This window comes from Bactrocera dorsalis, chromosome 3, assembly GCF_023373825.1.
Source record: "Bactrocera dorsalis isolate Fly_Bdor chromosome 3, ASM2337382v1, whole genome shotgun sequence".
Classification (NCBI taxonomy): Eukaryota; Metazoa; Arthropoda; class Insecta; order Diptera; family Tephritidae; genus Bactrocera; species Bactrocera dorsalis.
Genome location: NC_064305.1, coordinates 54,450,824 through 54,473,023, shown reverse-complemented (window position 1 = coordinate 54,473,023; position 22,200 = coordinate 54,450,824). Strand labels below are relative to the sequence as shown.

The window sequence follows — 22,200 nt, the reverse complement described above, 5'->3', positions numbered from 1 at the left end:
CGGAATTTTTAGGAAGAGTTAAATTATTCAGCAAAGAAGTTCCATTGAATTTTGCGTGCGTAATCAAATTTCTGGTGCCGAAACGTTCAGCATATTTGAAAAAGCTTTCGGTGATAATTATTTGTCGCGGACAAATGTTTTTTATAGGTAAAAATTATTCAAAGGGGGTCGAGAACGCGTTGACAACGAATACGTCTAGGACGACCATCTACATCAAGTGATGATCAACATGTCAATAAAATTGGTGCTTGAGAATCGGCGATTAACAGATCAGATATTACTGGCATATCGTGGCAAAGGTACGCCGAAGCCGAAAAAACCACGTCAAAGCAGACCAAAAATCAATAGAGGCCGGAATTATGGACCGACAACTTTTGGTTTTTGCACCACGATAATGCACCGTATTGATTTGATTCTTCGAGAGTTTTTCGCCAAATTTTCAACCAATACGGTGACGTCAACATCGTATTCGCCCGATTAAGCTCCGTGTTCAGAAAACTCAAACTTCGGAGAAACCGTTTTGAGTCAACTGAAAGCATAAAACGTGAATCGCTGCGCGCATTGAAAGCTATTGCGAAAATTGACTTTAACAACTGTTTCAAGGATTGTAAAAAACGTTGGAACAAGTGCATTGGGGCCAAGGGAAATTACTTTGAGGGGAGAACATAGTATCAGAATCTTATAGTATATTTTGATTAGCAAATAAGAAATTTGCATTCTGAATAAGTTTCACATTGCATTTTTTAGTGGAAGTTCGGTTTTAGAATTCAAAATGTGTGCATCGCCAGCACAGCCATACATCAAATAAAGCGATCTTTCAACTTTTCCGAAGCCTCATTCATGTAATTTGTCAACCTTTTCATTAATATGCGGCACGGAGCAATGTAAGGTCGCTAAAAGACTAAATATTCGACCACTATAATTGAGGTCGTATGTCAGCAATAATGAGTCGAATATTCTTTCTTAAGGCGTCAATCGTCCTCCAGTCTTATCTGCGTATACAAGTGACCTCACACAACCCCACAAAAAAGAGTTCAGTGGTATTCGAGGCTACGCCACATGCCCACGACGTGAGATACAGCGCTCACCAAAAGTTTCTTTCGATAAAAAGATTGTTATCTCAAAATATCGAACAAATCGTTCGAGAGAATTAATGTTTTTAAATAAAGCTGTCTTTTCATACAAGTATATACATATATTCAGCATGCCTTTCCGGATTGTTGCGGGACAAAACTCTTGAACATCGCATGCCCAGTATTCAACAGGTTCGCGTTCCACAGACAGCAAAGTATTTTTATGCAATATAAAATCCATTTTTTTTTTATTTTTAACCATCTGTTATTATACTCCTCTAGAAAGTATGGAATAATGGGTAAAAGCAGCAGATACTAAGTATATATTCGTGCATTTATTTTATATCATGCCAATTAGGTTATTAATATAGCAACAATACAAGTCTTAGCGTAATACTTAAAATTAGGGTCTATAATATATGAACAATTGCATTTGTTTTGGCATTGATACACTTACCTAGAACGGCTTTACCATTTACGATAATTTCATATACTACTGTGAAATTGAAAGGTTGAAGGTTGGTGTTAGTGACATCTATTCTAAATTTCACGTCAAAATATTTATTAGTACATATTTTAGATACGCGTCGTTTTGTGAGGCTCTAACACAAAGAAATGCCATAATGCACCATCTCATACTGCATTGGTTATTCGTGATCATTTCGCCACCCACATTTTCAACTAATATCGTGTCGCAACCACGGCATTCGCCTGATTTACCTTCGTGTAACTTCTGGCTATTTTGCAAATTCACATGACCACTCCGAGGATACCGTTTTGACTCAATTGAGGATATAAAAGCTGAATCGAAGAAGGCTCTGATGGCCATCACGACAGATGTGCCAAGTGCTATGATGACTGGAAAACTCGCTGGAATAAATGTATTGCAGCGGGAGGCAGATAAAATGGACAAAATTCACCTCTCAATTTGATCACAGTAGTATGTACCTACTTACACATACATATAAATACTTTACAGCTATTGGTTGTGGGAGTGAGGAATTCCCGCAAACATTTTTTAACTAGAGCTACAACTACCATAGCTAAAAGTTTATAATACCTTAAATATAGGAGTCCAACAACACCTTTCTTAATGGCTATAATCGATGAGAGGATTTTCGCGTGGCTTTAAATGCACCCATAAACCACCTGAGGCGCGTAGTGTAATGCGAAACGTGGCATTGAAGGAGGTCTTGCCGGGCACAGGCAGCAGCTGATAACTTCGCAATAAACGCGAGACAACGGTTTTCATTTCCATAATGGCAAAGCGATTACCAATGCAGTAACGGGGACCGGCGCTGAACGGTATATAGGCGTAAGGATGACGCGTTTCCATGTTTTGTGGCGAGAAGCGTTCGGGATCGAATTTTTCGGGATCAGGGTAAATATGTGGCAAACGATGGGTGGCATAAGGACAAATAAATATATTGCTACCAGCGGGTAGTGTATATTTTCCCAAACGCACTTCTTCGCCCAATTTCCGTGCCATTAAAGGCACACTGGGGCACAGGCGCAAAGCCTCCTTTATACACATCTCCACATAGCGCATATCTCGCAAATCATTCATAGTTGGGGCGCGCTGGTCGTCCATGAAAATATCGTTAATTTCCGCAACACATTTCTCTTGACATTCGGGGTTTTGAGCAAGTAGGAAGAGTGTGAAGGCAACTGCAGCGCCAACCGAATCTTGTCCGGCAAGCATAAATGTGCAGGCCTCATCTACTATATCATCTTCGGTGAAATCAGCATTGTTATCCGATATTTCGATCATATAATCCAGCAGACACTTGCGTCCGACAAAAGTTCCACTCGCTATCATATCACGACGGCGCTTGATCATTTTACGTGTAAATTGGTCGAGACGCTTCTTTTGATCGAGTTCCTCTGATGCGATTTTCGTAAACTTGTAAACGCTCTCAAACAAAAGCCACGGCTGCAAAAAACGCTCGTTGACTACCACTTTTCCCCTGAAAATAACAAGAAACTGTATGAGAACAGGAGGTAATAATTAGAATAATCAACTCACTGCCTGAATGGTGATTGTTCCATATCCACTAAGGCACCTTGCCGCTTCACCGGTACACCCAGGACCGCTTCTGTTCAACGAAAGGTAACATAAATCATTTGAATTTGAGGAGATGGGATTGAGTTACCATACCATTTAATATGTCTATAACACAATTGTTGATATATTTGGCGATATTAACTTCTTCATTGGTGGATGCGTGTAAGTTCTCGAAGAGCGTTTGAGAGGCGTCCGCGAATGTGTCAATGAAGCGTTCCAAAATCGTCAAATGAAACATGGGTTGTATGAATTTTCGATGAGCGTTCCACTTTTCCCCACTACTCGTTATAAGTCCTTTCCCCAGAAAATTATGCATCAATCTGTAGATGAACACTTTCTCCGTATGTTTCTTTGAAGAGAGTATGACTTGCAAATCATCTGGTTGCAGCACGGCAAAGAACGGAAAAAGTAGAACCCAAACACGTATTAGTGGGCCGTATAGACCGAAAGCTGTTGCCACGCGTTTGGCAAGCACTGCAAACAACAATAAATGTAATTAGTCTATAAGTAAGTTTCTTTGAGCCCTGGTTTGTAAATCGTTAAACTGTAACTTACTGTCCTTCTCTTTTATGATCAAGCAATTGCCAAGTATGGGTAATGCTTCCGGTCCTGACAGTTTCAGTGAGAGCAGTACTGACTTTATATAATCCCATAAACTATAAATGGACAGAGCAATGGCCAGTAGCGTTGCAAAACTCCATAACTCCGAGTGTGTGGCATGATCGATCTGGAAAAAAGTAATAGAAGATTACAATTAAGCATTCAAGGAACATGCAACCATGACCAATTCCAGTTGTTTACTTTTCTAGAGAGTTATGAAGTTACTTATGGTAAACATTGTTTTCTGGATATGAAAATTTACAGAACTGAAAATAAACTTTGACTTCGTATTTAAGTAAACACAAATACTGCAAACTGTGTCAACTTCCTTTAATCACAGTTGTGCAGCGGTCATAAAATACAGCAGAGCAGGGTCGTGCCGTTCAATTATGGATTTTAACATATTGTTTATATAAAAAAAATATAAAAGAAGAAAAAACGTTAACTTCGGTCGCACCGAAGCTATAATACCCTTCACAAATCCAAAAAATTCCTTACAAGAATTGTTCCGATCTGAACGATTTCTTCGAAGATTCTGCCATTGTCTAAGGAAACAATCCATGCCTAATTTCTTGACAATATCTTGTCATGACAAACATTTTATTACGGTCGTTTAGTTTGTATGGCTGCTATATGCTATAGTGGTCCGATATCAGCAATTCCGACAAATGGGTAGCTTCTTGGTGAGAAAAGGAAGGGTGCAGAGTTTCAAATCGATATTTCAAAAACTGAGGTACCAGTTTACATATATACAGACAGACATATGAACAGACCGACTTGCCTAAATTCACTCAGCTCGTCACGTCGATTATATATAGTATATATATACATATACTCTGACAAACATCTTGGAAAAGTTAATATACTCTTTTCACGGTATAACAATTTATATCAATTTACCACTATCAGTCGCTCTAGCTGTGTATGGATCTATTCCGGTACAGAGCCAACCTAAAATATAATTTATCTTTAGTATATACTCGTATAAAAATTAAACGCCTTTTTTGTCCAGAATTACGCTCGAACCACAGCACGGAAAGACGTGAAAATTTGCACGGGTATTCCTTTAGTTCTGGAGAAAGGTCCTAACGGCGGCCTGTTTTTGCAAAATCACCCTCGATTGCTCAATTTATGTCTATATTTATAACTCAAGAACGGCTGAAACGATTTGGCTGAAAATTGGTGATGAGGTAGCTTGGAACCTCGGGACGTTCATAGGCTAATTTCTATAGTTTTATGTTATTAGTCACAACAATTCATAAAAAAAAATTATATTTCTAAACATAAGCATGTGTTCAATATTCATTTCATTTGAACATTTTTTTCTTCAAAAATACCAAATAAAATCACACAGCTACTTGCAGGGTACAGTGGGTTTTGTTTACATACACTTACATATGTGTAGCAGAAATAGTGTTGAATAAAATAAATTGATTTTGCCGAAAAAAACACTTGTTCGGTTTTTTTAAGTCTTGTTTACTTTGGAACGCACTTTGTATTTGTCTTAATTTTAACTCAATACCCATCTACAAAAATCTGTAATTTTGGTTTGTTTACATTTTTATTTGTCAAAATAAGGGTTATGGATATTGCCAATCACTTTAAACAAAAAAACGACTGTAAAGGAAAGGGTGCTAAGATAGCTTTTGACAAGCCAATATAAATATGTTGGGTAAGTCATCGACCTCAAAATAGGATTCTTTTGAATCAATACAAGTATACCAATTATTTTCCTATAAGTTCCGACTGTAATGTCCTTCAGTGAATGACTTTTAATGTCTTTAATAGAAAACAGAAAAAGTGACAGTGAATATGGTTGCTGAACTATGACCCTCGTTTTGCATTTGTTCAAAAAGATATGGTAGAATGTGACGGCGATTTATCCGCTCGTTCACGACAAATTTCTTTACGTAGACGCCTAAAGATCGGCGAAAAAAATTCTTATTGTCCGTTTGACTTGTCTTGGCGAATCACACGACAGTAATCAAAGGTTACGCTTAGATGTTTTTTTCATTTTTGGCTCATTTTTGGAGCGCCATTCGTTAGACTGTTTCATACACTCACATTTCGACATCAGTAACGATGTGCTATATTAATGTAGCTATGTTGTTATGTATCTTTATTGCGACCTGCACTCGACTTCGTTTCTGCAAAAGATACATGGACTAGCATTGACACGCTTCATACCCGAAATATTAACCAAAACATGTTGAATCGATCCAATGGGGATGTTGAGATCCTTTGTTACCTCTACATATCGCTCATTTGCTGCAAGACCGGCATAAGTCAAAAAAATCGATTCTCCAGAAAACGCGTTTAAAGTTTTCAACTGACTACAACTTTACACGGTGACTCCAACCTTAAACCTCTTCTCAAGCGGAGCATATAAGAGGTATTCATATCAATTTTTCACTCAACGTGAAATATGATATAACGAACAATTCTGCAGCATTAACTCAAAAATCACGTTTTTTTATTTATGCCGGTCTTGCAGCAAATGAGCGATATAATGTCAACATAAGGATTTACAAGCACAAGGAAATAGGAGAAGCGAAAATTTATAATTCGGAATGTAAATGATGCACCTTGATTCTATTCTTCAGCGAGTAGAATTTGATTTGCGTTATGAGCTAATATAAAGTAAAGGTTAAAGTTTAAATAATGGTTTCAAACAACAGTTTGAATTACAAACAAGAACGAAGAGCTTGCTTTCGAGCAAAGGAGAAAAATAAAGACAAGACGAAAATATTAGCACTGCGGAACCTTTTTATTAAAATTTAAGTAAATTCAAGAATGGATAACTTATTATATTCTTCTTCTTCTTTACTGGTGTAGAGACCGCTTACGTGGTTATATCGTAATCGTTTCTTCTTTTCGCAATGTGGCAGCAATTGGAGATTCCAATCGAAGTCAGGTCTTTCTCCACCTGGTATTTCCAACGAAAAGGAGGTCTTCCTTTTCCTTTGATTTCCCCGGTGGGTACTGCATCGCATACTTGCAGAGCTGAAGTATTTTCGTCCATTCGGACAACATGACCTAGGTAGCGTAACCGCTGTCTTTTAATTCGCTGAACTATGTCATATATTTCATACCGCTCACCGTTTCATCGAATGCGATATTCGCCGTTACCAACGCGCAAAGGACTATAAATTTTCTTGAGAACATTTCTCTCGAAAACTCTTAACGACGACTCATCAGATGTTGCCATTCTCCATGCCTCTGCACCATATAGCAGGACGGAGTTGATGAGTCACTTGTAGAATTTTTTTTGCGTTCTTCGAGAGAGGACTTACTTTTCAATCGCCTATTCAGTCCGAAGTATCACCTGTTGGCAAGGATTACTCTGCGTGGAATTTCGAGACTGACATTGTTGTTGAGTTATGATTGTCAACAGTGACATGGAAGCCTAGTCGCGAGTGCGACGACTGTTTTTTTGATGAGAGGAGATATTTCGTCTAGCCATCGTTCACTACCAGTTATTATATTAACTTGATTTTATTTCGTGACTTGTGTGTTCTTATAATATGTTTAAGTATATTGGTTCTAGTTTGGTTCACCCATAGAGAGCTTAAACTATTCAAGACATTTGTCATTTAAATTAATTCTTTACAGAAAAATATAATTTTAAATGACATGAAGATCTACGAAAGTTCTAAAGCTTTCCTTTTTTCAATATTATTTTATTTCTTGGATCTGCGAGATATCTTTGATAGTAATACTTTTTCAAATATTTTAGAAAGACAGGGTAGAAGACTGATTGATCTACAGTGGGGAGCATTAGTGAGTACATAGATGATATTTTTGTACTTAATAATGCATAACAAGAGTAATAATAAAGATAACAACAACAATTTTGTTTTTATTTGTTTGGTGCTTAGTAGACTTCAATTTTATTTATATTACAACAACAGAAAATATCAAAGTCCAATAAGAAATTAATAAAAACCAAAACAACCTACAGGTACTAAATTTTGCACCCGTTACCATTTCAGCAATTCAGCATTAAATATTCACCGTTTTTTTTCCAAATAGAGTGTTCAATGTATAGTAAATTCTAATCTAAGATAATGTTTTGCATATTGTGGACGTATTTTGAGATAACTAAAGAATAAATAATAAATAAATTTTAAAAAATATTTTAATAAATAAAATATAAAAACAATGAAAAAAATATCGCGTGAAGCTGAGGACAAAATTGTTTCGATGACTGAAAGTGGATCTTCTTCTCGGCAAATTGCTGTGGATTTGAAAATAAGCCAGTCGGTAGGGATAAGAGCCCAGAAAAGGCGAAATTGTCAATCAAATGTGAAGGTCAGAGGGGGTAAAAGGCTTTTGACAGATGCGGACGCACGCCTAATGATGGCACGAATGAAAAAAGACAAGTGTTTGACATCAGGAAATGCAGCCTTGGAAATAGGTAAATCATCAGTCGATGGACTGCAAGAACATCCCTCCACAAAATTGGGTATATCTCGGCGGTTAAAAAACAAAAACCAGCTATATCTGTCAAAAATGTTAAGGCGCGACAAAAGTTTGCAAGAGATCGTGTGAATTGGACTGAAGACGACTGGAAACGTGTTATTTGGTCAGACGAATCAAAATTCAACCGGTTCCAGTTTGATGGTAAGCAATATTGCTGGCGCCGCCCCAATCACACCATCAAAAGACATCACGTGAAAGAGACTGTGAAACATGGTGGAGGTAACATCATGGTGTGGGGTTGCTTCACATAGTGGGATGTTGGACCGCTCCAGAAAATTGATGGAATTATGAGGAAAGAGGATTATTTGAACCTCTTGCATAGCCATCTTCCCGATTTTGTTGACAGGAATGCTTATCCTGAAGAAGAGGTCATATTTCAACAAGAGCATACCGCCAAAATCGTGAAGAAGTGGCTCAGTGAGCAAAAATTTCAGGTGATGGAGTGGCCGGCGCAAAGTCCTGATCTCAATCCAATTGAAAATTTACAAGTCTTGGCGAGTTTTGGGAGCGTGTTGCCAAGGAATGGCTGGATATGTATACCGGATGAAATAATTCAGAACTTGGTGGAAAGTATGCCAAAACGCATGAAAAGCGTTATTAAAAACAAAAGCTTATGGACAAAATATTGATTTCGGTCATTATATTCATATTTTAAAATGGTGCGAAATTGAGTACATGCAGGTTGTTTTGGTTTTTATTAATTTGTTATTGGACTTTGATATTTTCTGTTGTTGTAATATAAATAAAATTAAAGTCTACTAAGCACCAAACAAATATAAACAAAATTGTTGTTGTTATCTTTATTATTACTCTTGTTATGCATTATTAAGTACAAAAATATCATCTTTGTACTCACTAATGCTCCCCACTTATATGAAGACGGGTGTGTTAAGTCTTTCCCAGGTTTATCTATCAAGATAATCTGCGAATTTTTCCATGAAATTGGATAGTATCCGAAACTAAGAATTGCATTGAAGAGCAAAGTGAGCACCTTTACAGCAATAATTGGTAACTCAATTAGCATTTTTGGGGTAATACTATCATGTCCCAGCGACTTTTTTGGATTAAGTTCATTTATGATTCCAATTTCAGAAGGTGAAGTCTTAAGAGCGGTTCTTTAGCTGTGTTGGGTAATATTGACAGCTTAAAGTTGTACTTTGGCAAATTAGGTTGAAATACCTTTTCTAAGTGATTTGCAAAACAATTATCCTTTTCCCCGTCACTTCGAGCCCAATTTCCACCCCAGTCTCGTATAGGCATGTTGGAGTCAGTTGGTGGCTTCATGGACTTTTGGACTTTCCAAAGGGAATTTTGCTTGTTTGAATTTGAACACAGCGTCTCTATATACGTTTCAGTATTGAATTCTTCCTCACGTTTAAGCGCTTTTTTTAATTTACGTACTGCAGATTTTAATTGACGCTGAGGGGAAGGGGAATGATTAGTTGCGCTAGTTATTATATCATTGACTTTTCTTATGATTTCGTCAATATCTCTTCCTGTATTTATTTTAGACGGAACGTTTTTAGGATACTAAATTGATCTTCAAAGAAGATTAATAATCTTAGCTTCCTTCTTTAAAAAACTACTCAACTCAATTGAAAGTGAGGCTAAATAGGCTATTAAATTATTATTTACAAGTTCCAAAGCAATGTACAAGAATATGGTAGGAAATGAAACGAAAGGGGAAAACTATTGCCAACGATTTCTATTCTAGACCAAAGGTAAAATGAGGTTGGCTAGGTAACAAAACCGGTATGATCTTTTGCAAGGCGCTTAACTGAGTGGTAGGAACTGAAATGCCTGCGAACGAAGTTGTCAAAAATATTAGACCCATAGCAGTTTAAATATTTAAATGTGCTTATGTTCAATATGTGCGCACAACGCACTCAACCGTTAAGTATAGTATGTATTAACAAATCATTCAAATAAAATGATGTCTAAGTTTTTATATCAACGTTTGCTCAAATTCGTAGAAATTTTCATGTGGAATGCGGGTGTAGGGCAAATTCATTAATCAAAAGGTATATTCAACCCTTTTGATGCCAACTGTTATGTATTGATTTGCGACGCCCAAATTTTAAATTAGTTAATTGTGTGAGTCATGTGTAGAAGTTCACGGAAGTGAGGAAAGTTCCTTGATCGCCATTCACTTGGGAGTGGCCAGAAACGATTCTTTTACATATGACTCAAGCAGCTCACGACTTCCGGTCTTTGACTAAGTATCCTCTGGGTAGCCTAAGAACATCCGTTTAAAGGCGAGCTAAAGTGAGAAGGCGAAACAAGGGTTGTGCGCTGGGTTTGGGACCCGCCACGTAAAAAAAACACCCCCAGTGAAAAGTTTCAACCAGCCTCGGATGAAAGACCCCCCTTTTGATGACGACCATGGCAAACGAATTAAGGACTATGATTTGAGGGCATGCACCTGGAATGTCCGGTCCCTTAATTGGGAAGGTGCCGCTGCCCAGCTGGTTGATGTCCTCCCGAAAATAAAGGCTGACATCACCGCCCTCCAAGAAATGCGATAGACGAGACAAGGACAGAGACAAGTAGGTCCTTGTGGCATTTACTACAGTGGCCATATAAAGGAGCGCAAGTTTGGTGTTGGATTCGTGGTGGGAGAGAGAGAGAGACCGAAACCATTGGGTTTCGGAAAGTGCAAAAGAACAGCTGGTACGACGAGGAGTTTCGTGTCGCAGCGGAGAGAAATCAGGCTGCCTATCTCCCAACGTTGCAATTGACCACAACACGTGCGGGATGGGATGGAAACCGAGAGTTGAAGAGGGAAGCGAGACGCATTTGCAGCCAAAAAAAGAGAGAGACCGAAATGATTGAGGACGAAGAGCTTAAAAAGCTGGCCAACAGGGGTAATGCTCGAAAATTCTACGAAAAGATGAGGTGACTAACAGAAGGTTTCAAGACCGGAGCATACTCCTGTAAAACCTCCAAAGGTGATCTAGTCACCTATGCCCAAAGCATACTTAAATTATGGAGGGAACACTTCTCCAGCCTGCTGAATGGCAGTGAACGTACAACGCCAGGAGAAAGCGAACCCGATTCCGCAATCGATGACAACAGAGCAGACGTTCCATTGCCCGACCATGAAGAAGTTCGAACAGCAATTACCCGCCCGACGACCGAGCTATTCAAACACGGCGACGAAGAACTGATAAGGAGCACGCATCAGCTTCTTTGCAAAATATGGTCCGACGAAAGCATGCCCAACGATTGGAATTTAAGTGTGCTATGCCCAATCCATAAAAAAGGAGACCCCAATCTGCGCCAACTACCGTGGGATAAGCCTCCTCAATATCGCGTACAAGTTTCTATCGATCATATTGTGTGAAAGATTAAAGCCCACCGTCAACAAACTGATTGGACCTTATCAGTGTGGCTTCATACCTGGAAAATCAACAACCGACCAGATATTCACCATGCGCCAAATTTTGGAAAAGACCCGTGAAAAGAGAATCGGCACGCACCACCTCTTCGTCGATTTCAAAGCTTCTCTTGTCAGCACGAAAAGAAGCTGCCTTTATGCCGCGTTGTCTGAATTTAGTATCGCCGCAAAACTAATCCGGCTATGTAAACTGCCATTGAGCAAAAGCAAAAGCTCCGTCAGGATCGGGAAAGATCTCTCCGAACCGTTCGATACCAAGCGAAGTTTCAGACAAGGCGACTCCCTATCGTGGGACGTTTCAATCTGCTGCCGGAAAAAATTATTCGAGCTGCAGAACTTAACCGAGAAGGTACAATCTTTTATAAGAGTGTACAGCTGCTGGCGTATGCCGATGATATTGATATCATCGGCCTCAACACCCGCGCCGTTAGTTCTGCTTTCTCCAGACTGGACAAGGAAGCAAAACAAATGGGTCTGACAGAGAACGAGGGCAAAACAAAATATCTCCTGTCATCAAACAAACAGTCGTCGCTTTTAACTTTGAAGTCGTAGATAATTTCGTCTATTTAGGAACCAGTATTAACACCACCAACAACGTCAGCCTGGAAATCCAAAGCAGGATAACTCTTGCCAACAGGTGCTACTTCGGGCTGAGTAGGCAATTGAAAAGTAAAGTCCTCTCTCGACGAACAAAAGCTAAACTCTATAAGTCGCTCATAATTCCCGTCCTGCTATATGGTGCAGAGGCTTGGACGATGACAACAACCGATGAGTCGACGTTACGAGTTTTCGAGAGAAAGGTTCTGCGAAAGATTTATGGTCCTTTGCGCATTGGCCACGGCGATTATCGCATTCGATGGAACGATGAGCTGTACGAGATATACGACGACATTGACATAGTTCAGCGAATTAAAAGACAGCGGCTACGCTGGCTAGGTCATGTTGTCCGGATGGATGAAAACACTCCAGCTCTGAAAGTATTCGACGCAGTACCCGCCGCGGGAAGCAGAGGAAGAGGAAGACCTCCACTCCGTTGGAAGGACCAAGTGGAGAAGGACCTGGCTTCGCTTGGAATATCCAATTGGCGCCTCGTAGCGAAGAGAAGAAACGACTGGCGCGCTGTTGTTGACTCCGCTATAATCGCGTAAGCGGTGTCTACGCCAGTAAAGAAGAAAAAGAAGAATTGTGTGAGTATGTAGAGGCTTTTGAACTGTACATAATCAAACAAATGTATGTGCTATGCGTGGAGACTATACCATTAGACTATGTAATTACTAGTGTAATAAAATTATATCCATAGCCGGGTTTGTAACGCCCAGAAGAAAGTGTTAGAGACCAAAAAATATAGAGCGGTCTAAATCAAGTCCCTTTATAGAAAACTATAGTATTTGACAAAACTTCGTGAAATTTGGCATTGGCACTATTATTCACAGCACTGCTACAATATTCGAAAAAATTATTCAAATCGGGTAACTATAACATTTAGCTGTCATACAAACTGACCTGTCAAACTCAACTATTTGTGTGGAAAACCGTTTTATTTAACGAGATATTATGATGAAATTTGGCATAGATTATTTTCCAAGGCATCGCCATAATCTCCGATCATATTGTGCAGATCAAACCACTGCTGTATACAGGTGCCATATAAACAGATCTTTTTTTCCTTTTGTGCAGCACAAAAATTCTTCGCGGGTAGAATTTCGGTACAACCGACGTTAAGACGTTTTCTTGTTTTTTATATTGCTTTGACCAATGCTGATCTATACTTGATATGGTCGGATATGTAGCTTTGGTAAAGCAAAAATAAATGGGATATTGTAAGATACATTCATATGTATGCGTTCGAGTGGAATTAGACACAAGCACATGCCTAGATAAGTACGTCTTATGATGCGGCATTTCGTGTGTGACAATCAAAATGAAAACGCTCGAGTACGTGAAGGAAATCAATTTTAACAATGTGTGTGTATTCAAATTACTAATGGAAATAAACAAAACGACTCGATAACTATCGGGACAGGCAATTCATACGTTCGTGCTGACAACTATAGATGCTTAACTAACGATTTGTTATTTATCAATTTTAATTTGTTGTTTTCGACTCATTTTAGGCATGTGGCATTTTAAACATTGTAATTATGTGCGTATATCTATATAAGTATATGTGTAAACGTATATATACAACATGTATAAATTTTAAGTCATGCAGAGTTGTCAACCATTTAAACAAGCAAATAAAAGCGTTAAGTTCCAACTCAAGGCGTTAAGAAAAAGTGGAAGAATGCGCCTCCTTCCTTTTAAAAACAAAACACATTTTGGCTATTAAATGAGGAAGTGAACAGCGGGACATGAGCGCAAACATCAAGGCGAGCTGAAGGCGCCAAAATCTCGTTTGCTGGCACGAGCATAAGCAAGATAGGGGCAAGTCGCTCTCGTGCAATATTTTGTTGGCATTACGACGCCATGGCATTGCACTAGATACATTCCGAAATACTGGAGTCCGTGCAAAAACATGCTCTGACACCTACATACATAGAGCTCTTGCGGCTCTACAGGTCAAGATTGTTTTGAATGTTGTGCTTGTTTCGTTCCCAGCTTTTGTATTTGTGTTGACAGCTGGTACAATACTACATGTGATAAGATAAATAAAAGCTGTCGGAATGGTGACATGCTAAAAGCATTAATACTTATTACCGCAAAAAGGCGTATTATTGCATAATAAGCAATAATTTGAAAACATGTTTACACTACATGTGCATCTCTGCATACTGGTACACACATATGTATAAAGCGCGTCTACTCGATGGCACATGAAAGTGAAATTTACATACAGTATTATACTAAAAAATAATAGACATCGTCAGGAATTCTTCGCGTAAATATGTATACGAGTTTACAGATTTTGTGAAGTAGCGAGGCAATGAGTATGCCCTGTAGTCCAACGAAGAGTCATACTTACCTACAGGGATTATTGCCGCAGCCTCCAAAGAAAAATTAATTTCAATCTTAAAAGTATCTCAAATTACACGTCCGTGTTTAAAACTCTTTTTCAGCTCAATGTGGGCCAAATGATGTTATTTCGGACACACTTTTGTATGTTTGAATTATTTATAAAGATACATACATATGTATGAGAACCGAAGCGCAATTTGATTTATCTAATTCGAATGGCTTAATAAAAAAATAATGCATTTTCCGTTCGGCATTTATTGGAAATTATTACGGGTAGAGGTGAGAGTGAGGCCGCTGGACCTTTCCAAGCGATATCGGTTCGCTTTGAACCTGGACTCTTTAAAAGTTCCGAGAAAATCCAACGATTTCGAGCCAAATTTCGTTCAGCAATGAGGTCCATTTCTGGCTCAATGGATATGTAAGCAAGCAGAGTTGCCGCATTTGGGACGAAGGGTAGCCTGATGAGCTTCAAGAGCAAAATGGCAGCTCTTCAGAAAAAACAACGGTTTGCTGTGGTTTGTGGAATCATCGGTCCATACTTCTTTCAAAATGATGCTGGTAGGAACGTAACCCGCAATGGCGATCGTTCTCGCATCATGATAACCGGCGGAATTTGGATTCAACAAGATGGCACCACTTCCCACACATCGCATCAATCAATGGATTTATTGAGAGAACTCTTCGGTGGGCAGATAATTTAGGGAACCTCGCAATGGATCACCATTTACGAGTTCTGTATTTGTGATCGGGTGGTATGACAAATACGGAAAACTGGAAACGTAGATGACAAGCTAGAAAGAGCGAGAAACCACGTGGCTTCTAAAAGTTATTGTTCACCTTTTTGAGAATCCACTGCTCTAAACTGAGCATCCTTTTGTTATAAAGGGACTAGATAAAAATCTAAATACAATGAAAAAGCTTGCATTCAGAGCAGGAAAACATAAACCGTGATTGGTGCAATGTATTATTTGCAGATGAATATACTTTTGTATTGTTCAACCCCTTGAGACCCGTGTATTTTATACAATTTCAACATATTCTCAAATAAACGCTACATGCCCTTTGGAAATCGAAATTTTTGCTAGAAAAGCGCAGAATAGTTGCAACAAAGCTGATGTGGTAAGCTGAAAACGAAAGGGTGTATGCGGAATGTCATCATTGCGACAGTGTTTACTGTTATGACAGAGTTTAACGTTCCTTAGTAAAATGTCGCCAACAGTGGCAATATAACGCGTTCGATGAGTGAATTGTGGATAAACTCTAACTCAACACTACTAAATCAGCATAAAGATTTTCTCTACGCTATCGCAAATGGAGGGCAAAAGTGAGTAAATATTAAAATAAATAAGTATGTTGCTGCTTTGCTACGGATTACAGATAGATTAGAACTGAAAAAACATGCCCTACGTACATATGTATGTATATAATTTGACAATTTCAAAGATATAAAGGCCTCGGTGCTTTGTTTACAAACGGAGTAGAATAACTTAATAAAAATGTGATTTGACTTTAACTCGTGTAAAAAATCTGCGAAACATTGATAAAGCTTCAAATTACAAACGACTTATTACTCCCTATTAACCTTTGGCCGCTCATTTGAAGTATTTAACTGTAAGTATATATATTTATATATATATACGTGTGTATGTGCGAGTGTATATATGATAGTCAGTCGCATTTGTTCATTTGTATGGGTCTCCACTAAAGTGAAAGTCGGACCTTTGGAAATTAATATGAAAATTATTCGTTATTTATATGGCATCAGCGTCATATTCATTGAGGGCATCATAATTAAAATGGAAAAAAGCGTTCTTAATTCACTCTTTTTGTGGACGTATTCGAGTATATTTAAAAACATAAAAATGCCTACAGATAATTATAGTTAAGCTAACCTATTTGTATAATAGAAGATATGAAAAATAACACCTTACACATATGCGAATAATTTTTCGCTTCAAAATATTCAGTTGCACTGTTCTATTTATACGCATCAATTTAACGGTTGTGTGTTAAGATGATTTTTACATAAGCTAAGGAAACCGCTTGAAATAAACAACAATATTTAGAACAAATAAACTACGTATTTGGTGATATTATCAAATGATATATCGCAGGTGCAAGCGAGGAGTGACGTTCTGTGCAAAAATTACTAGTAAAACTATAAAACATGAAAGGTTGTCTTTAAACATGCAGTTTTCAAGAAGAATTGAAACGCATACTATTTAGTTTTATGGCCAAAAAGTTAGCTTTATTATAAAGAGAGTTTGCTGTTATGGTTAAAAAATGAGGGAGAATTTTAGAGAAGTGACTGGCGCGGCTGGCCCGATTAAGTTTCAGCCGATAAGAACAATTTTCATTCAGTTTTTGCAGCAATAGGGACTGTATCTCAGCAACAACACGCCAAATATTCTCTTAAACATCGGTGACTTTTTGAGGATGTAAAAATCGCTAGCCAATTATATCCACTCAAAAAAGCGAGCTTAATCGCTTAACTAAAATTTTCTTGTGAAAATCGGGATAAGTGGCCTTCTCGTTTTGGGCCCATTTAACGAACGTGCAAAAAGCTGGCAAAAAGACTAGCTCCGAAAAAAGTATTGCTACGTAACAAAAAAAAAAAATCCGGTAAAATATAACCTGGACGGAAGAAATCGGAAAGAAGGAAAAACATATTTTTCATCAATAAAATGCATATCCGAGCGCCTTAGTTTATTGCTCAAATAATACTATGCATTATCATATAAATTTCTACGTTTCATTTCATTTCACTTCTGCAACCTACTTTTTCTGAGGGCACATAAAGTCAATGGCTGTTATTGGCAAAATAGAAACAACCGTGCTGAAAAAGTTGTGGAGAATTGATCCTACTAGATAGTATTTCGTTATGTTGCATTGACATTCGGGTAGAACACTTTTATAATTATAAGATTCCCCTTGTGCCAATAAAAAATAAAATCGGGTTAAGATCTCCCTTACCGCCCATAAACCTAATATAAATATTTTCCCACTTCCATTTGACTTCTATCGGTCAATACATAAGAAATCTTTATGAAATTCAGAAAGAACCTGTCATTAGAAAAGTTTATCTTCTTTCCTATGAATCTAAATAATTAATACAATACTTCCTATTTTTAATTAAAATATATAGGATATAGTAATAGCACTTTACCTTTCAAGTGTATAAAATGGTCGGTTACACTTCGTTACTGGTTTTAATACAAACTGGGACCAAATTGACTGTTATGAGCATCGCATTAGGGGAGTTTATAGGGTCTCGTGATCGTGAGGACTTAAATGATGACCAGAGGATCCAAAAGCATATTTTATGGCGAAGATTTTGAGAGTTTTAACCGAAAATTTTGGTACAAGAAAGGTATTTGCATATTTTTTTCCATATGCATTAAAGGGGTTAAAAAAGGATTTTTCATTAAAAAAAAAACAGATTTCTTTCATCAACCACCGTATTCACTTGATCTATGAAAATTTGGCTATTTTCTAATTTGAAAACAGAAACCGTCATGAATGAACCATTTTATGATGATATCCCAGCCTTAACTGATTTGCTGAAGAACATTCCTTTAAATGTCACATATATCTATCATATGCTAGGTGATTGTTCCAAATGTTTTTGTAATTGGGGTACAAAAAATTTAGTTTGCCATTGCAATTTGTTTGTAAACTGCGTCATTTTGAGTTAGCCAGGTTTTCTTCTCAATTCAATGAATCTTATGAATGGTTGTTTTTTATGCTATGGTAGCTTAAAAGTACAGGGGTTGTTTTTTAGATATGTGGCTTTCAAGGAGGCAATATTCGATTTACACTCAGTTTGGACAACATTTACAATTTTGCATCGCACGATGCGTTCAATATGCGATGAAGCTAACTTTTGGTTGAATGTGTACGTTAAGAGATAAAATTGTCGCATTTGTGGTGTTTATAATTTACAAGCTATTATTGAGACGCCGTTACATCCTCAAATGGTCATTGTTTAATGTGCTCTTTGGGCAGAAGGAATCATTGGTCCACATGTCTTTAAAAATCAAGCCGGCCATGACGTTACAGTCAATGAGAAACGCTACAGAGCCATGATTAAAAACTTTTCGTACCTGAACTGGACGACCTTTGATTCCGCCGAGACGGCGCTACATTGAAAGTCAAGTTCGGCATTGTTTCTTGTTCTCTAATTATGCAAATACCTTTGGTGGAATGCGAAATTAAAATCAAGAAGAAACATGAACATCACCTGCCACGAAGCTACAATACCCTTCACATACACAAAAATTCTTTACAAGAACTTTCATCAGCCCGTTTCTATGGCTGCTATATGATATATTGACTCGATTTTAACAATTCGGAGATTTCAGCATATTGTTAAATTTCGTGAAGATATCTCTTCCAAAGAAAACAGTAAGTATTTTGAATTTAGCGCCCCATGGTGGCGCCATCTATATGTCGACTGGTGCGTTAGAATCTGCTATTTTTATCGAGTGTTCAGTGAGAATTTTATAACATTGCATCTATTGGACGTGAAGTTATTGCGTTTTAAGTGTAAGTATGTAAGTATGTTTCTGCTATCGGTGCGAAAATGAGCTTCGAACAAAGAGCCAACATTAAATTTTGTTTTAAAATTGGTAAAACTTTTAACGAAACGTTTCAATTGACGAAACAAGTTTATGTCGATGATTGGCTATCTCGTAGCAGAGTGCACGAGTGCACGTTTTCAAAGTGGCCGTGAGGACATAAATGACGATCAGAATCCGTGATCACCGGAAATTCCATCGACACTGTGCGTGAATTCATCAAAAATCTGCCGAAAACATTATTGAAATCACGGAAATGGAATTGAACATCTCCAAAACATCGATTTATTGCATTTTGAGCAAACATTTGGGCTTACGAAAGGTGTGTGCACGGTTTGTCCGCACAAATTACTGACCACCAAAGATTGCTAAGAATCCAACATTCGAAGGACATCATTAAAGAGTTTAAAAAGAACAAAAACTTCCTTTACAATATTTGACTGGTGACAAAGCGTGGTGTTTCCAATATGATGCCGAAACGAAACGCCAGAGTGCTGAATGGAAGGTACCGGACGAGCCGAAACCCAAAAAATTGCGCACGGAGAAGTCAAAAAAGAAAACAATGCTGATTTGATTTTATGATTCCAACCGTATTGTCCACAAAGAATTTGTTCCATCCGGCCAAAACGTTAATGCGGAATCCAACCTTGGAGTTTTGAAGTGTTTGGTGCGCCGTATTCGACGTGTCGGCCCGAATATCGCGAAAATGATAGTTGGCGTTTGTTGCACGATAATGCGCCGTCTCATCGATCGACACTTGTGACCGATTATTTGACCAAAAATCACATTTTAACCATTAGTCGCTCCCCGTATTCACCTGATATGACTCCATGCATTTGCCTATGAAAGGAAAGCGTTATGCAGACGTAGAAGCCATACAAAAGACTTGCTCCGGCATACTGGCGGCCATACCGGCCATCGAGCTAAAACACTCGTTCGACATGCTTTTGGACAGTGCAAAAAGCTGTCTTGAAGCAGAAAAAGACTATTAAATATATAGTATAGTTATAAACTAAATTGATTTCGAAAACCCATTTATTCTGTTTTTTTTTTTTTTTTTGTTTAAAGTCCTGTTTACCTTGGAACGCTCCTTGTACATTTTATACGCTCTCTGGCGTTTGGTTTTGGTGTTACAACTACCGTGGCACACTAAATATACCCCGTTCAGGGTATAAATAGGTTAATTTTGAAACATACATAAGTTTTTGGAATGAAGTGAAAGAAAGAAAATGTGCACATTATAGATGCGCAGTATGCTTGTATTTGCTTTGTGCAATAAAACAAACAAATTTATTGCTTGCAATCAATTACAAAAATTAACATACATACATACATATATACACACATAGGGGTACATAAATAAAAATGGAGAAGCGCACCGAAAAGGTAAATTTGCATGTTATCCTATATATACTTATATATACATATGTATGTATATATGTACATATCGAGTAAGTCGAGTATGTGCACTTGCTTAAACATATGTGTGTATGTAAGTACGAGGCGGGTATCACTTGCTTATTGAATTAATTAGAACAGTCAGAAAAAGCTGGAAAGCCAGCAATTCCTTCTTTATTCGCTGGAATTGAATAAAATTTAATGCAAATTCGGCATGTAAACAATAAGGAATCGAGAACGTGACATTCGCTGTGGTGCAGACGACAGCGGCGGCAATAATATTGAGTTCGCACATTATTGCGAATCATGAAAGTATGTGTTTTGAGCGGCAAAAAGACAAACCCATATGCATATTAAGTTGGGTGTATGTGGATGTATGTTTGTATGTGAGTGTAGGTGGTAACATTAACGCGTGTGTGGTTTTACAGGCATTCTTAGAATCATTCCTGTTTTGGCTTAACAAAGAATCAGCCATAATTAGTATTTACTTAGAAGTAGCGATAGGCTGTTAACTTCAAAGCAAAGAAACGAGCAAATACACTCTTCCGCAAAGTTCTAAGCTGTATGTTCATTGGAAAGCGCGCATGTTTGTAATCTGCAGCATTTGCGCCTGCCGAAGGTGCTTGGCGACAAACGCTGCCTAAGGTACCATATTTACATACACACATACATAAACTAAATAAAGTTCAGTATATGTAAGTTTGTTATGTATGTGTATATGTGTTTGGATGAGCGCATGTGCGCTTGTGTGTGCGTGCATGGAAATACTTTGTTGCCGCTCTTATTGCCAACGCTTTTTAAGCGCACTGCTTTGCGTTCAACATTAAGCGTTCAGTATTTAATTTTGCAATTAACACTTTGGTACTAATTGAAATAAATTATTATTTAATCCAACAACAGAGAGTTAGTTGAAGTGAAGTAATCGCAAACGAGCAGCAAATGCTATACGATTTGAGCGGCGTGCGTGATTTACTAACGAATAATGCTCTTCGAACAACAACATAAACGCAACAATACAGTTAGATTTTCGGTAAAATAGCAAAATAATAATTTGATCGCATAACTTTGGCATTTAAAATTTTAAAACGTCGAAAATGTCCTGTGTTCTTGCTGAGTTTAACTCGAGCGATAGAATTTTTCTGCCAAACACTTTTGAAAAATGTGATTTCACACTATATGCGAAGTGATGGCAGCTCACTCACCATTTTCTGAATAAACATTCTGTTCTAAGTTACCGCCTTTTTCACAGTTCTAAAGTATTTTTCGTTTTTTTTTGTATTTTTTTGCAAGTTCGCACAGATCGCACTTTGTTCTACTAAATATATTTCAATTAGCACTTATCTCACTAATTCCATTAACTTATTTTCACTTTCGATAGTCACTTTTAATGAGTTTTTTCGCAGTATTGAATTTTTGCTGCGCTGCGCCTTACTGTAGGCTCGTTAACCCGCTCGTTCAATACGCGACGACAATGAGGCTTTGAATGATCTATAGTAGTCGGCGGAGCTCTTATTTATAACCCCAAAAAATCTACGAAATATCTGCCAAACGCGCTTGAACAGCAGCCGAAGCGGCTACAACAAACTCAAACACAAATGAAATGATAAGCTACAAAGTGACAACAACGATGAAAGTGCGCATTTGCACTTGTAC

At 37.8% G+C, this 22,200-nt stretch overlaps 1 protein-coding gene across 1 annotated transcript; it reads right to left on the bottom strand.

Annotated features, from left to right (window-relative positions):
- Nucleotides 1–1,386: 1,386 nt before the first annotated feature.
- On the bottom strand, nucleotides 1,387–22,042 carry LOC105227668 (probable cytochrome P450 4aa1). The gene is made up of 5 exons (XM_011207135.4): nucleotides 21,750–22,042; nucleotides 3,694–3,865; nucleotides 3,232–3,612; nucleotides 3,100–3,169; nucleotides 1,387–3,040 (listed from the first exon to the last, which is right to left on the bottom strand). Exons 1-5 carry the CDS (start codon nucleotides 21,765–21,767, stop codon nucleotides 2,164–2,166), a joined length of 1,518 nt encoding a protein of 505 aa, XP_011205437.2. The 5' UTR covers nucleotides 21,768–22,042; the 3' UTR covers nucleotides 1,387–2,163.
- Nucleotides 22,043–22,200: the final 158 nt, after the last annotated feature.

Bases quoted from the DNA above. Each gene is read 5' to 3' on its own strand.
- LOC105227668 (XM_011207135.4), bottom strand. The intron at 3,613-3,693 runs GTAAGTTACAGT...TGTTGTTTGCAG, and splicing joins GATCATAAAAGAGAAGGACA to TGCTTGCCAAACGCGTGGCA. The intron at 3,041-3,099 runs GTGAGTTGATTA...TGTTATTTTCAG, and splicing joins GAACAATCACCATTCAGGCA to GGGAAAAGTGGTAGTCAACG.